Raw genomic sequence first — 12,749 nt, forward strand, 5'->3', positions numbered from 1 at the left:
AATAATTTCATAATTTTAGAAAATATTAATTGTTCCTATTAAAAATATACAAAAATTTCATTTCAGGTAATATGACATAGAATTTTGCAGAGGTTTTAAAAAAGGAAGCCTAAGCTGCCAATCATCTTCAACTTGAAAAGAAAAGAAGGAAGTCAATTGTACATAGGATTTTAAATATTTCATGTTGGATTTGGTATGACTGGACCCTTAATTATGGTGATTTTTAAGGCAACTGGGAGATCTTCATAAATTAGATGTAAATATTATACAGATGTATTTTGCATATATCCATCATCATGGAAACCAACGTCACAAACCTGCACAATAAACTGCATTGACAGTATTTGAGTAATGAAATGTAAATTCATGTGGGGGAAAGAAATGAAGAATGATGTTATGGGACCAATAAATAATAAGCAAAAGCTTTGTATAGCTTGTGCTCATTGTTAATTCTCCAAAGATTTAAAATTTTTATTAAGCAAAATGTTCTATTATCATAGAAAAATTAGTTTTACATCTTAAAATTTGTCATCCCACTTTTTTTTCCCCCTTGATTTTCCACAATTCTCAATCTATCAAACGCTAAATATTTTTATCCCGTTTATGATATTGATACAGAATAGGAAAATAAAAAATTAATTTCTTTAAAAAATAACCATTCAGATATTAAATAAAAATATTTTTATGCATGATTTGATATTCATTTTTCCTGTTCGATAGATTCATTTGAAATTATATACATTTACTCTTCTTAGTATATTAGCTGGTTGCCAAATAGTTAAAACATAGTTTTGTATTCAATGTGAAGCTTTTTATCTGTAGAAGATTAATTGAAGAATGAAACAGAATTTGCTATATGCTGAATATTTTTTAAATATTAAAGTTACTCACAGCTCTAGCAAATAAATTTCAAAACACTGATTTATAATTGTGAATTTGTTCATAATAAAGGGAATAGTAATGCTAAATTAGCACAGTTCCTTAAATTAAATCCATTAAAAAATAGGATTTTCATTACTGTAATACAAAAGAGTGATTCAATGCATTATAAAATATGTCTATGAAGTGCAGTTATAATTTTAATTCTAAATTATACATGTTAATGTTGACTCAGTGAAATAAAAAAAATTCTTTATGAAATACTTTATTTTCATCATCCATTCAGAGATTGAGTCCCATATTTACAATTTCTTGTTAATGTTTCAAAAGAAAGAAAGAAAGTCTTTTTTTCCAAAGAAAAACAGACTAGTAAATGAGACTAAAGTACACATGCCCAATAACAAGTTTTAAATTCAAATTTTGTTCTTAATTTGACATTAAATCATAATTCTTGGTCCCTAAAAAACAACACAAACTGCTATTTTGTAATATGTATAAATAGAATTTCATAAAATAAAACTAGTTTAAAATCAGCTTTTAACTGTTATTGAAAATTTTAAAACACATTAAAATGAATATTTGCATAAATGCTTAGTTGTGGAAAATTACTCCACAAAACAAATGAAAAGTACAAATAAATATGAGCACAAATAATAATAGTAAAGATTCCATGACAAAATTTACAAAGAAACATGCATAAATCAGATTAACAAACTAGCCATCATAAAAAACAGCACCCAAGATGGACACAGGGAGCATTAAAAAAAAAAAAAAAAAGGAATAGTACTTAAATAAGTACAATAAAAAAAGACTAGATAGAATCTCTTCTTTGAAATTTTAAAAATTTCATAATACTAAACCTATCTCTCCCTTTCTCTATTTTCTGGTTTTTAACCGGAAGTTTTTGTGAACTTAAAATAGTACCATTTGTTAGATTCTGAAAGGGTGTCTTGTTTGTTTTCCGATCTTTTTCAGACGTTCGAATTTCTGTACAAGTATTGGGATTACAGTTTTCACAAGCATAACTTCTTCTATGCATTTGCTGCCTAGATCCATTCATTTTTATTATGCCTCCTTCAGAAGATTTTTCAATACACTGACTAGTAGAACTTGCATTACTCGATTGAACAGAAGGATTTGAAGCACTTCGCTGAACTCTACTGCGTTTTCGGTTTTTCTTTTTTGCCTGAAAAAAAAAAGGAAAAAAATTAAACTTTTGTGCTTAAAAAAATACAGTATTTTGTCAATTTCATTTGGTAAAGGAAATAAAAATTCAGTTTCATGCCTACTTCATTAACTTATAAAAAAAAAATTACACCTTACCTTTAAAATAGGCTCTAGGAATACTGGTAAAGGTTCGACTATTAACAAGTTTTCTCCTGCAATTAAAGTAATTTATATATGTGAATATATAGTAAAAAGTTAAAAAAATTTTTAAAAATTTTTAACAGATTTTTTCATAAAGATTATCACTGATTCATGGAATTAATTCCTTAAAAATAAGTAGTAAATAATATTAACAACTGATAAAAATTTGAATTTCTTTTCTTTTACAATATTTTTAAAATTTTCGTAAATTATTTAAAAATTAATTTGATAAGTAAAGTGACTAACTAAACTTTCAAATAAAGAATGTTCAAAAGTTATAATCACATAATTATTTAAAATGTATTTTGTTTTTGGGATGTATTGCTTTTTACCTCCCTATCCTCCAGATGTGTTTGCACATAAAAGACATTTGGTATTGATTAATATTTAAAATTCTGTTTTTTCTAAGTGTATATGTTTAAAAGGTTTTGGATACTAAAACTTAGCGATTTTATGTTTAAAACTTCAAAATATCAAGAAATTAAATGCCTTTTCTGAGTAAAATATATTAAGGTATCAACAAGAATTAGATATTTTCCATTATTGATCAATAATAATTCCATAAAAAATAAATAGCTACCAATGAATGCATATTCTTAAATTTAAATATCTTCAGATAGAATATTTCACAAAGGTTTAGAATTTTATAACAAATTCTATCTCGCCCATTCCAAATTATAAAATTTTTTTAAGAACAGTAGAAACGTAAGACACATTTCAAGTTCATTACTTAATCATCCAAATAAAAATAAAACAGTTTTATTTTTTCATAAAAAAATGATTTTACTTTTCTTGTCAAAAGTTTCTAAAAATTAAAGCTATTATTCTATTAAAATAATAAAAAATATACTAAAGCAGTGAAAACTTATCACAAAAATCTATATTTGCAGATTTTAGACAGAATTATTAAAGCCTTAAATATAGTCACATACAGCCATATTTAATTACATTAAATTGCTTCAAAAATATTTCAAGCTTGATAATTTATAGATTTAATTAAATGTAATTAATAAGCATTTAAAATCTATTTATTTCCAAATTTACAAGATGGCCTTTGTGCAAAAATAATAAACAGAAACCTTACCCATTGAGATTTGGCTCCTTATTTTGAGGAACTTTGAAAATGACAGCATGAAATGTTAAGAATTAATATGATTTAGACTGTTTAATTTGAAATATTTAATTGTTATGTGTTTATCAAAGCTTTAGTTTTGATCTTATTGACATTTTCTGCTACCCAATAAATAAGTGAAAATTTTAAAATGTTCATTTCACAGAATTAACCTACCACTTCAATCCCTCAAAAAAATAGAATTATTTTCACCATTCCTGTTAGGCTCGACTTCTTTTATAGAATTTTTATCTTGCGCAAAATCTATAAATAAATGTGATTATATGTAAACATTATATTAGAGATTTCTTTATAATAGTTCTAAAATTTACAAAAAGTGTGCAATTTATATTCTTTGATAATAAATTTTCTTCTAAACTGAGAATTAACATTTACATATTTATAAAATGAAGAGCATATATATTTATGCCACTAAATAATTTACATTTACAGATGAAATATAATGATGGTAAAAATGCACTATTTGTAATGAATTTATCTTAATGTAACAAACTTACATACCAAATATTTAAGACTTAAATGAACTTAAAAACTCCTTCAAAAATACTTCAAAGGCAAAAGATATTGTTACAGTTTATCAAGATGAAATAAATTATTGCAAAAATTATAAAAAAAGATGCAATGAAATCATCTTTCCATCAGTTTATCTTTATTCTTTATGTCAACTTATTTTTCCTATTTCTGTATCTTTACTTTAATTTATTATTTAACATGTTAGCAGTCACATTGAATTTCTCACAATGTAATTCATATGACTCTTCTGGTCAACAGTGACCATCATGGCAATCAACATGGTAATTAATAGATTTTTTTAAAGTCACAATTTTTATTCTTAACCCTTTTATATTAATGGACACATATATCCTGGAGATCATTCATGTCCTATTGTATATATAAATCCTATTTTTGCACGAGTTATCATAGAAAGAACTATTTTTACATTAAATTTTGAATTTTCTAGGACAAAATAGTTAAGTCCTATTTTGTTGTTATTAATTCATTCACATAATTAAAAATTTTAAATAATGTTTTTTATAATGCTGCTCTTTAATAATACTACAATATTTAAAGCAATACATAATGTCAAATATTATTTTCAAAAAAAGCACTCATTTTCAAAAACTTTAATTTTTTGAGTTTTAACCTATAATTTAGAATCCAGAGTCATTTCTTTATTCATTATCTCAAACTTTTTTTTCTGTCTGCTCAAACCCAACATATTATACATAACTGTTTCAAACAAAAAATCATAGTGCTTGTATATACCTGCATTTAATGCCTCTTCACTAGCAGATCTCTTTTTCACTTTTCTCGCCACGGGAGGAGTTATGGAATCAACAGAACTCCTCCTTTTAGTTATGCGAGGAGAAGCCACTTGGGTTTCTCTCGGAACATGAGGTACCTGACCAGCAGATGAAGAGATACGACGCACACACAATGACATAATTGTGATCATTATGATGGCTTCAATAACCATGAGACAAACATGAGTTTCGATCATCTAGAAAAAAAATGTACTTATTTCCAATGCACATCCTTTTATAAAAAAAAAATTGTCATAAATGCATATCTACAGATTTGAGTTTGAAGTTTATGGCATAAGAGCCAAATCTGGACATACTGCACCAAACATATGTAAAAATTGCATTGCAAATATTAAAAACTTGAATATAACATGTAGAGAAGTTGCTGTACTCTAAATGTCAAGCAACAAAGTAATAAAAAATTAAAATCAATCAATTTAAAAGAAATAAATAAAATTAGATAAGATGCAAAAATCCAATTTCTTTTTTTAAAATGTTCAGATGATGATGTTCTCCTACCATGTCATGCATGTTTAAAGTTGAAGCTCTGAAATAACATAACCTATGGCAGTTAAAAACGAGACATTCTGTTAAAATATGAATGACAGTAAAATCAACCTGACATCAAACAAAGGGTGATTATAAGTGAAACAGGCGTCTGATGTGAAGTCGAGTCAGTCTGATACCAAGTTCTTTCATTGGGACAATTGGCCACAAGGTAATATATGGTTTAATTAAGAGCATATCTACAAATTCATAATCTTTACAACTTTAGATAATATGGGATTATGAAATCTCTCATAAAGTAATTCTTTAAAATTTGAAAGGATATCTTCCTATTCACCAAGATTCTTTGGCCAGTTTTTTTTTAATCATAATTAATTAATGCTTGCACTTTTTTTTTTTTTTTTTGAAATCTATTTTTGGTAAGAAGATGGGGTCATTCAAAAACAGATCATAAAGAGAAAGTGGATTACAGATATAAACAGAAGAGATAAAAAACAGAATAGAAGAGTGAGTGTAAAATTTTCTAGAACATAAGAATTACAACTGGCTTTAATTCTAATAAATTACATTTATATAAAAAAAATTAATGAATGAAAAATTTTAAATACATTTTTAACAGATAATAATTGTTAATTAATTTTACATAACGAATTTACTTCGGTTTTGAGATAAATAAAAGACTAATTTATTGTTTCTTTACTTACTTGTCGGAAAACAGAAGATCGCTCATTCATTAAAATCTGTACAGTTTGAGTGAGATTTGAAACTTGCAACTGTAAAGCATTCAAAATATCTTGCTGTTTTAAATCCTAAAAATAATAATAATTATAATAATGTAACCTTTTCAAAGACTAGAGCAATGTTTAACTAGAGATACATTCATACACAAAGAATGCTCAAAATATTACAATTCTCAACAATAAATATTTACCCTTTCAGCCGCCTTTCTAGCTGTGTCATTTAGAGTTCCGATGGTACGATTGAATGCACGCTGCATATCTTCCATTTGGCGTCGATACCGTTGACTTAACTCTTGCAGATACTGACTACTAAGAGACATATTAAGTTCAAGAGATTTTATACGATTGCTCATGCGCATAAAAACTGATTCTTTCTGGCCAGTTGTTGGGACACCCGATACAGTAACTGGTTCTAGTTTCCCTTGTATTTCTGCTCGCATTTCTGACAATTTTTCTTCATTGAATTTTGGCAAATCAGTTGAAACCACAATATCTGACAAAGTAAGATCATCAGAAGTCACAGAAGATGGATCCAACATGAATTCTTTCATTTGTTCTTCATCAGCATCTGTGAGAACATCACTAACAACAGATGAATCTGTCACACTAACATCAGCAGGCACAGTTTCTGCAATAATAGTATCTAGTGATAAATTAGTATCTTCTTGTATAATGATAGATTTCCTAGGTAATTCAGTAATTGATTCAACAGAGGGCAGAACTGTTTCACTTGATTCAACAAAAGTGAATATTTTCTTAGTGTCATTTAATGCAACTGTATGAACTGTCTGTTCATGTGTGTGCTGAATAGATGGTTCCAACTGAATTGTATCAGAAAATGTTGAAGATGCATCATCATCGTTTGAAACTGTTTGTGTTGCATTGATTACATCACTTTTACTTAAAGAGCTTACAACAGAGTGACTGGTGTTGACCAGCAACTTTTTTATGGGGGAATCATTTTCTGGTGGAATAACCAATATTTGAGGAGGAGGACTCTTGGTAGGAGATGGTGTTAAAGGATCAATTTCAGAAGAATCTTTTTTGGTGTGTGCAGATGATTCATGCGCAAAAACAAGAGGATGCTCTTTAAGCCAGTCACACAGACTTTGGAAAACCACTGGTCCAAAAGCGGCTTGGAAGAATCGGCAATGCGGCTGAGCTGAGGAGTAGTAACGTATACGTGAAGAAACACACTGGTCGCAGCGATGCAAAAGGCGAAACATAGATTTGTGCATCGTGCTTGGTGCAAAAGAAAAATTATGCAGAGGTGATGAACCATCTTTTTCAGTAGTTAATGGAATGTCTTCACATGTTTCAGTATTTTCTATAATGCTATTTAAAAAAAAAGAAAAGAAAAAAAATTTAAATTAGATTAATTTTTAATAAATCATATCAAAATGCTGTTTCAATAATAAATTAATATTTAAAAAAACATCATTCTCTTTCAAAAAGCACTGCTTTCAAGTAATTCCGAAAACTTCTTAGCATATTTTTGAAGTACCTCCCCCTTCCCTTTTAGATAAATTGAATTATTTAGCATAATTTCTATAAAAAATTTCTCTAATATTTCTTATGAATACATTACATATATTAAGAAATAACAGCTGAAAAATTTTAATGCATACTTGCACAACTTCGTTTTAGAGATATTCTGTTGATCTGGAATGGTTTCATTGCTTTGTCCATCTAAGAAGCAAACAAAATATTTGTCAACAAAAGGATATTTAATCTTAACACTGAAACTTCAAAAATAAATACTTTTGAGTTATTTACCTTCTGCTGGTTGATGTTGTCCTAATGCCTGAGCTGCTTTCTTTACAATATTGATAACAGCATCAGTAGCACTACCAAATATATTAGTTGATTTTTTATCTTCTAAAGAAATGTCTAAATAGAAAATTCAGAAAGAAAGAAAAAATTATAATCAATACACACTTTTTTTTATTGAACTTAAGTTTATACACTTCAAGTCACTTTTTTTATTGAACTAAGGGATGTAAGTTTATAATGCATGTTAAAAGCTCAAATATTTGGATCTAACATACATGGTAATTTAAAATTACAATTTAATTTTGATACTACTGCCTTAATTGTTTTTAAATACAGCATTATTGTAATTTTTTAATATTATGCAAGATAAATAGCAAATTAATTTTTTGATACAATTTAATATGGTTAATAAGTCTTTAAATATATTTTATTAATACAAAATTTTAGGACCTTATACAAAAAAAAAAAATGGAGAAAGAAGGAAAGTGCCTGCAAAACAAATAGCTTAAGTATAAAAAACGGTAGAAATCCAATTTATTAATACTGGATATAATTTAAAGCACAAATTTCTGAAAAAATTTCTTTTAAATTATGGTTAAAACTCCAAAACTCAGATTACTGTGAAGTAAGAAAATCAGTACTGAAAGAATTTTAATGAATATACATAAAGAGACATTCATTATTGCTTTCACACATGGGTGTAATGAGAGCAGTGAATAAGCAGAGTATCATTACAGACTTCACTAAATGTAATAAATAAAGATACTTTAATAAATAAGCTTTTAACCCCTTGAGGATGGAGGCAAGTGGAAAAAAGTGGACAAGATCTGGCAAATGCCTACTGGCTCCACAGTCAGGAGTATTTTTTGCTGCTGAACAAAATATGAACTATCTTTTATAAAGATGTACATATTTATTTGTAATAAATATTCTTTTCATAGAAATGAATTTTTAAAAAATATTTTATAATAGATATATATCAAACATAATTTAAAAATTTAAGTAAAATATTAGATTTTTTTAAACACTAAAAAAGATACATATAGTATATTTTACCATAACTACAGTACTTCCAGTAGTACCAGATTATTGATGCAGGATATAAAAGCAAAGGAAAAAATATTTACATTTAAAACTAAAAATATTTCATGCAAATTGTAATAATTAAGTAATAATTAATTCTTCAAAACAGTCTGAAGAATCTTAAATGCATATTAGTGTAGATAGAGACAATAAAACAGACTATGTATCTTTTAGGTTTTCAATCATCTATTTTACTACAAATAATTTAATGTTTTGTTACTATCATTTGAAAAATTTGTAGATTGATCACTCATATATTTATGTATACACCCCACTACCATGAAAGAGAAGTGGATTTTTAGTTATGACAGCAAGAATGAAATGGAGAAATAAAAATCTTACAAGAATAAAACCCTATCTCAAAAGAGGGTATAAATTATAACAGATACTTCAAAATGAGCATATGTTTCTCTGTATATTAGCAAAAACTTGTTTCAGCAAAAATCCAATGATTCACAGACACTTGTGCAACTTCAATCTGTTCTTAAAGACAGATATACTAATATATGGAACAATTATTCTTTGAAAGAGATATAAATTAATAATACAATCTAATTAATAATATCATTAATAAAGCATTTCCTTCCAAATGCCTGGTACACCCATGCATCAATAAAGCCACTGGGTGCTTCTGTGGTGATTCAATCTAATGCAATTACAAATATGCTTTGTTCATCCCAAAGGGGTTAAGTATAACAAACAACAAGATGTAACTGCATATTTATATGTACAAAAACATTTTTATTTCCCTAAAAAAGCATACTAAAAAATTCTAATTATTTTTATGTAATATTATACCAAATATATTCATGTAATAAAAAATACTATTGTAAAAGGCATTATTGTAATCCAGCAAAGTAAATAGATGTCAAACACATTTCAAATAGTACTAATCAAAATTTTACATAATTATTTTGAAATAAAGATAAAAGAATTTCATAACAAACTTATTAAGAACAATACTAATAACTATAAGATACAAAAAAAAATCACAAGAAAAATGAACTAAACATTACCATTCACTTCAATTTAAATCTAATGCTTGCATTTTACTTAGAACAACATGCATGTACATAGCACTTTACAGGACAAACGGTTTATTTTGTAAATATAACACTGTGTGTAAAATACCAATAATAATTTTTAAATCTGCTAAGAAAAACTATTTACATATAAAATTTGCAGTAATTCTGCAAAAGAGTTACCACTATACATACCTAATCGGTCCAGATCATCTTCAGACATATCTGCATGACTAGCTAATGTTTCCATCTCTTCGTATTCATCAACCATAGATGTCCCAAATATTCGAACAACACTCAATGGACAATAATGCTCCTTTCCATAGTAACTTAATAATTCAATCTACAGAATGAAAGCATAAACAAATTAAGTATTCAATATAAGCACAGATTTATGGAAAGTAAGAATAACTCTTCAAGCATAATGTAAAAAGCATAATATGTAAAAAGTAACATCAGGTAATATTTTTTTGCACTTTATTAAATAATTTATAGTTCTTAGTCTGTGATAAACTCTTCATAACTGATAAAATGGGAGAAAAAATAGGTAAAAAAGAATACGTTGCTTCATATCCAAAATAATTTTATCGTTGAACTTAGAAAGATCCCCTCCCCCTTTAAAAAATAATGTACTGCGTAAAGAAACAATATCCAAATTTTAGAACACTTAAAAGTTAAGAAACTCCAAACAAAAAAAATTGTTAAAAAAATCCAATTCTCAGCATTAAATAATATCACTAGAAATAGTACTGAATAATTTCAATAAAGAATAAAAAAAGTTTATAATTTGTGTGTGATTTAACTTTATTATATATGAAGCTAATATCTATATTAAGTTTTAAAAATGAAATTGCAGAACAAAAAAACTTGATACACTATAGGAGTAAAATAGATCCTTTCCAAATCCTCGACAAAATAGGAAAATATAAGGTCTGACCCATAATAAGCATTTTGTAGCTTTTAAATGGGAATTAATTCAACTAAATTCATCAATATACATTACACTTCCAAGCCTAATGTGACAAAAGGGCAGGTGGGATAACAAAAAACAGATAAGCTGGAATTCTAAGAACTTATTTCTTTTCCACAATACTAGAAAACAAAGTTTTTATACCAAAACTCACTGCTATAATACATATTTTCTCTTTTATTATTGAGCATTAAACCCTCTATTTAACTCAAGCCATATAAAATGTAAATGCAGCCTGGTAAATCATAGAAGAACAACGAGCAGAAGGCTGTTTTTTTCCTGTCATAACTTGTATGTTGCACACGACATGTAAGAAGATCACAGCAGCTCAAACTTCTTCACCCACTTCCACAGCTTTTGGCAATGTTGCAGATGCCATGCCATGCCTTGCCTTCCTTATTTAATTACAATAAAAATATTAATCAGAAGCAGGATAGTTGCAAACTGGATACTCGGAATGTACTATATAATTGTATCAACAATAAATAATCATTAATAGAATATAAAAATTAAAGCACTATGAACAACTATAAAAAGTCACAGGATCAAAAAAGATATGCATATTTACTTTGATAAATTTTCCAAAACCTTCTTGCTTCAATTCAAAACTCTGCAGAACCCTTTGCTCTGCAGCAGTGAAAGTACCCAAAAGAACCCAATCTCGAGTTGGAAAGTTGTCACTAGAATACACAGCAAATTCTTTTGGGCACGAAGAGAACAACTCAAAATTTGCTAATTCAATCTGAAAAATTAAGAAATTGAAACAATTTTAAAACTTTGCTTCACATCTAACTTATAAACAAATCAAAATCAATTCAAACTGATAATTTCAAAACAATAATAATTAACTACAAAAAATTATAAATGGACAAATATAATTCATTACATACTTAATTTATAACTGTTCCCTTGCTGCCTTAATAATTGCATGTTGAAAGAAATTAGAAAATACAATACATTCTAGAATTAAGTAGAATTTGGAGGATCTAAACCTCACGCATATACTTAAGTATTTTGACAACAATAATTTATAGCTATTTCATTATTTCAGAAATTAAAAATGCAGAAACATTCTAATTCTAAATGCAATATTATTACTGATAAAAATCATTAAGACTACAAAATTATACTAAAAGTTCAAAATTTCATTTAAAAAATTGAATACAAAGATTGCACAAATTATTAAGAAACATCTAGATTTATTTGAGACAAATATGAGAGAGATAACAACAACAAAAAAATTGCTTAGGAAATCGTGCATCAAATTACTTATAATAAAAAAAGTAATATTAATAAATAATTATTAATTTTCAATAAAAAATTGTAAAAATAAAAATAAAAAAAGAGGTAAAAAATAAAATCTCAATTCTTGTCTATTCATAATAATGAATAACTTTTTGAAATGTGTCAAGTTATACAAAATATAAAAATTAAAAATGCCAGAATTTTTCAGTTTTAATATGATGATTAATATCAGTATGCCTTGCATTTCAAAAAAATGTTCATAGGTAAAGAAGTATGGAAAGTATGCATAAATTAATAAAAATATATATAAAAATTAAAATGTTTTATTTACTTGGGTAGCTTGAACAGTTTCACATAATTCAATAACGAACCATATTTTTGCTTTACATGGATTCAACATATATTCATCCACTAATTCATTCAAAATACGACTTGTTCCTTCAGCTTCTGCATTAGAGGCAACAATTTTGGCACCACATTCATAAGAAGAATAATTACGCCGCCGCTTTTGACTAGAAATTTTTTTGCCTGGTGGTGTAGGTGAAGGCACTTTTTGACCTGAAAGAAGGCACATTTAAAATAACTTTCGTATCATTATCAAATAGTTATTTGCATAAAATTATATGTTTTTTGTTTCATTAATAGTTATAAGTTTGCCAATAAGCTATGAAGTTCAAAAGAAGCACATTGTAACCATCTCTTCAATTGTTTTAGGATTTGCACCAA

General features: G+C 26.9%; 2 protein-coding genes across 2 annotated transcripts in view; one reads left to right on the forward strand and one right to left on the reverse strand.

Moving 5' to 3' along the window:
* The window catches only part of LOC129963116 (centrosome-associated protein 350-like), a 69,319-nt gene extending 68,370 nt beyond the window's left edge, over window positions 1–949 (forward strand). The window contains exon 38 of the mRNA XM_056077195.1: window positions 67–949. Coding sequence (XP_055933170.1) covers window positions 67–80 — 14 coding nt within the window. The 3' untranslated portion in view covers window positions 81–949. The remainder of the gene's footprint in view (window positions 1–66) is intronic.
* Window positions 950–1,128: 179 nt separating this feature from the next.
* LOC129963117 (SUN domain-containing ossification factor-like) overlaps window positions 1,129–12,749 on the reverse strand; it is a 56,365-nt gene continuing 44,744 nt past the window's right edge. Inside the window, exons 7-16 of the mRNA XM_056077198.1 lie at window positions 12,355–12,581; window positions 11,347–11,520; window positions 10,004–10,151; window positions 7,707–7,820; window positions 7,559–7,619; window positions 6,122–7,265; window positions 5,895–5,999; window positions 4,646–4,880; window positions 2,203–2,258; window positions 1,129–2,065 (exon numbers count right to left, since the gene is read on the reverse strand). Of these exons, the coding sequence (XP_055933173.1) occupies window positions 1,691–2,065; window positions 2,203–2,258; window positions 4,646–4,880; window positions 5,895–5,999; window positions 6,122–7,265; window positions 7,559–7,619; window positions 7,707–7,820; window positions 10,004–10,151; window positions 11,347–11,520; window positions 12,355–12,581 (2,639 nt within the window). The 3' untranslated portion in view covers window positions 1,129–1,690. The remainder of the gene's footprint in view (window positions 2,066–2,202; window positions 2,259–4,645; window positions 4,881–5,894; window positions 6,000–6,121; window positions 7,266–7,558; window positions 7,620–7,706; window positions 7,821–10,003; window positions 10,152–11,346; window positions 11,521–12,354; window positions 12,582–12,749) is intronic.

This window comes from Argiope bruennichi, chromosome 3 (genome assembly GCF_947563725.1).
Source record: "Argiope bruennichi chromosome 3, qqArgBrue1.1, whole genome shotgun sequence".
NCBI classification, from domain to species: Eukaryota; Metazoa; Arthropoda; class Arachnida; order Araneae; family Araneidae; genus Argiope; species Argiope bruennichi.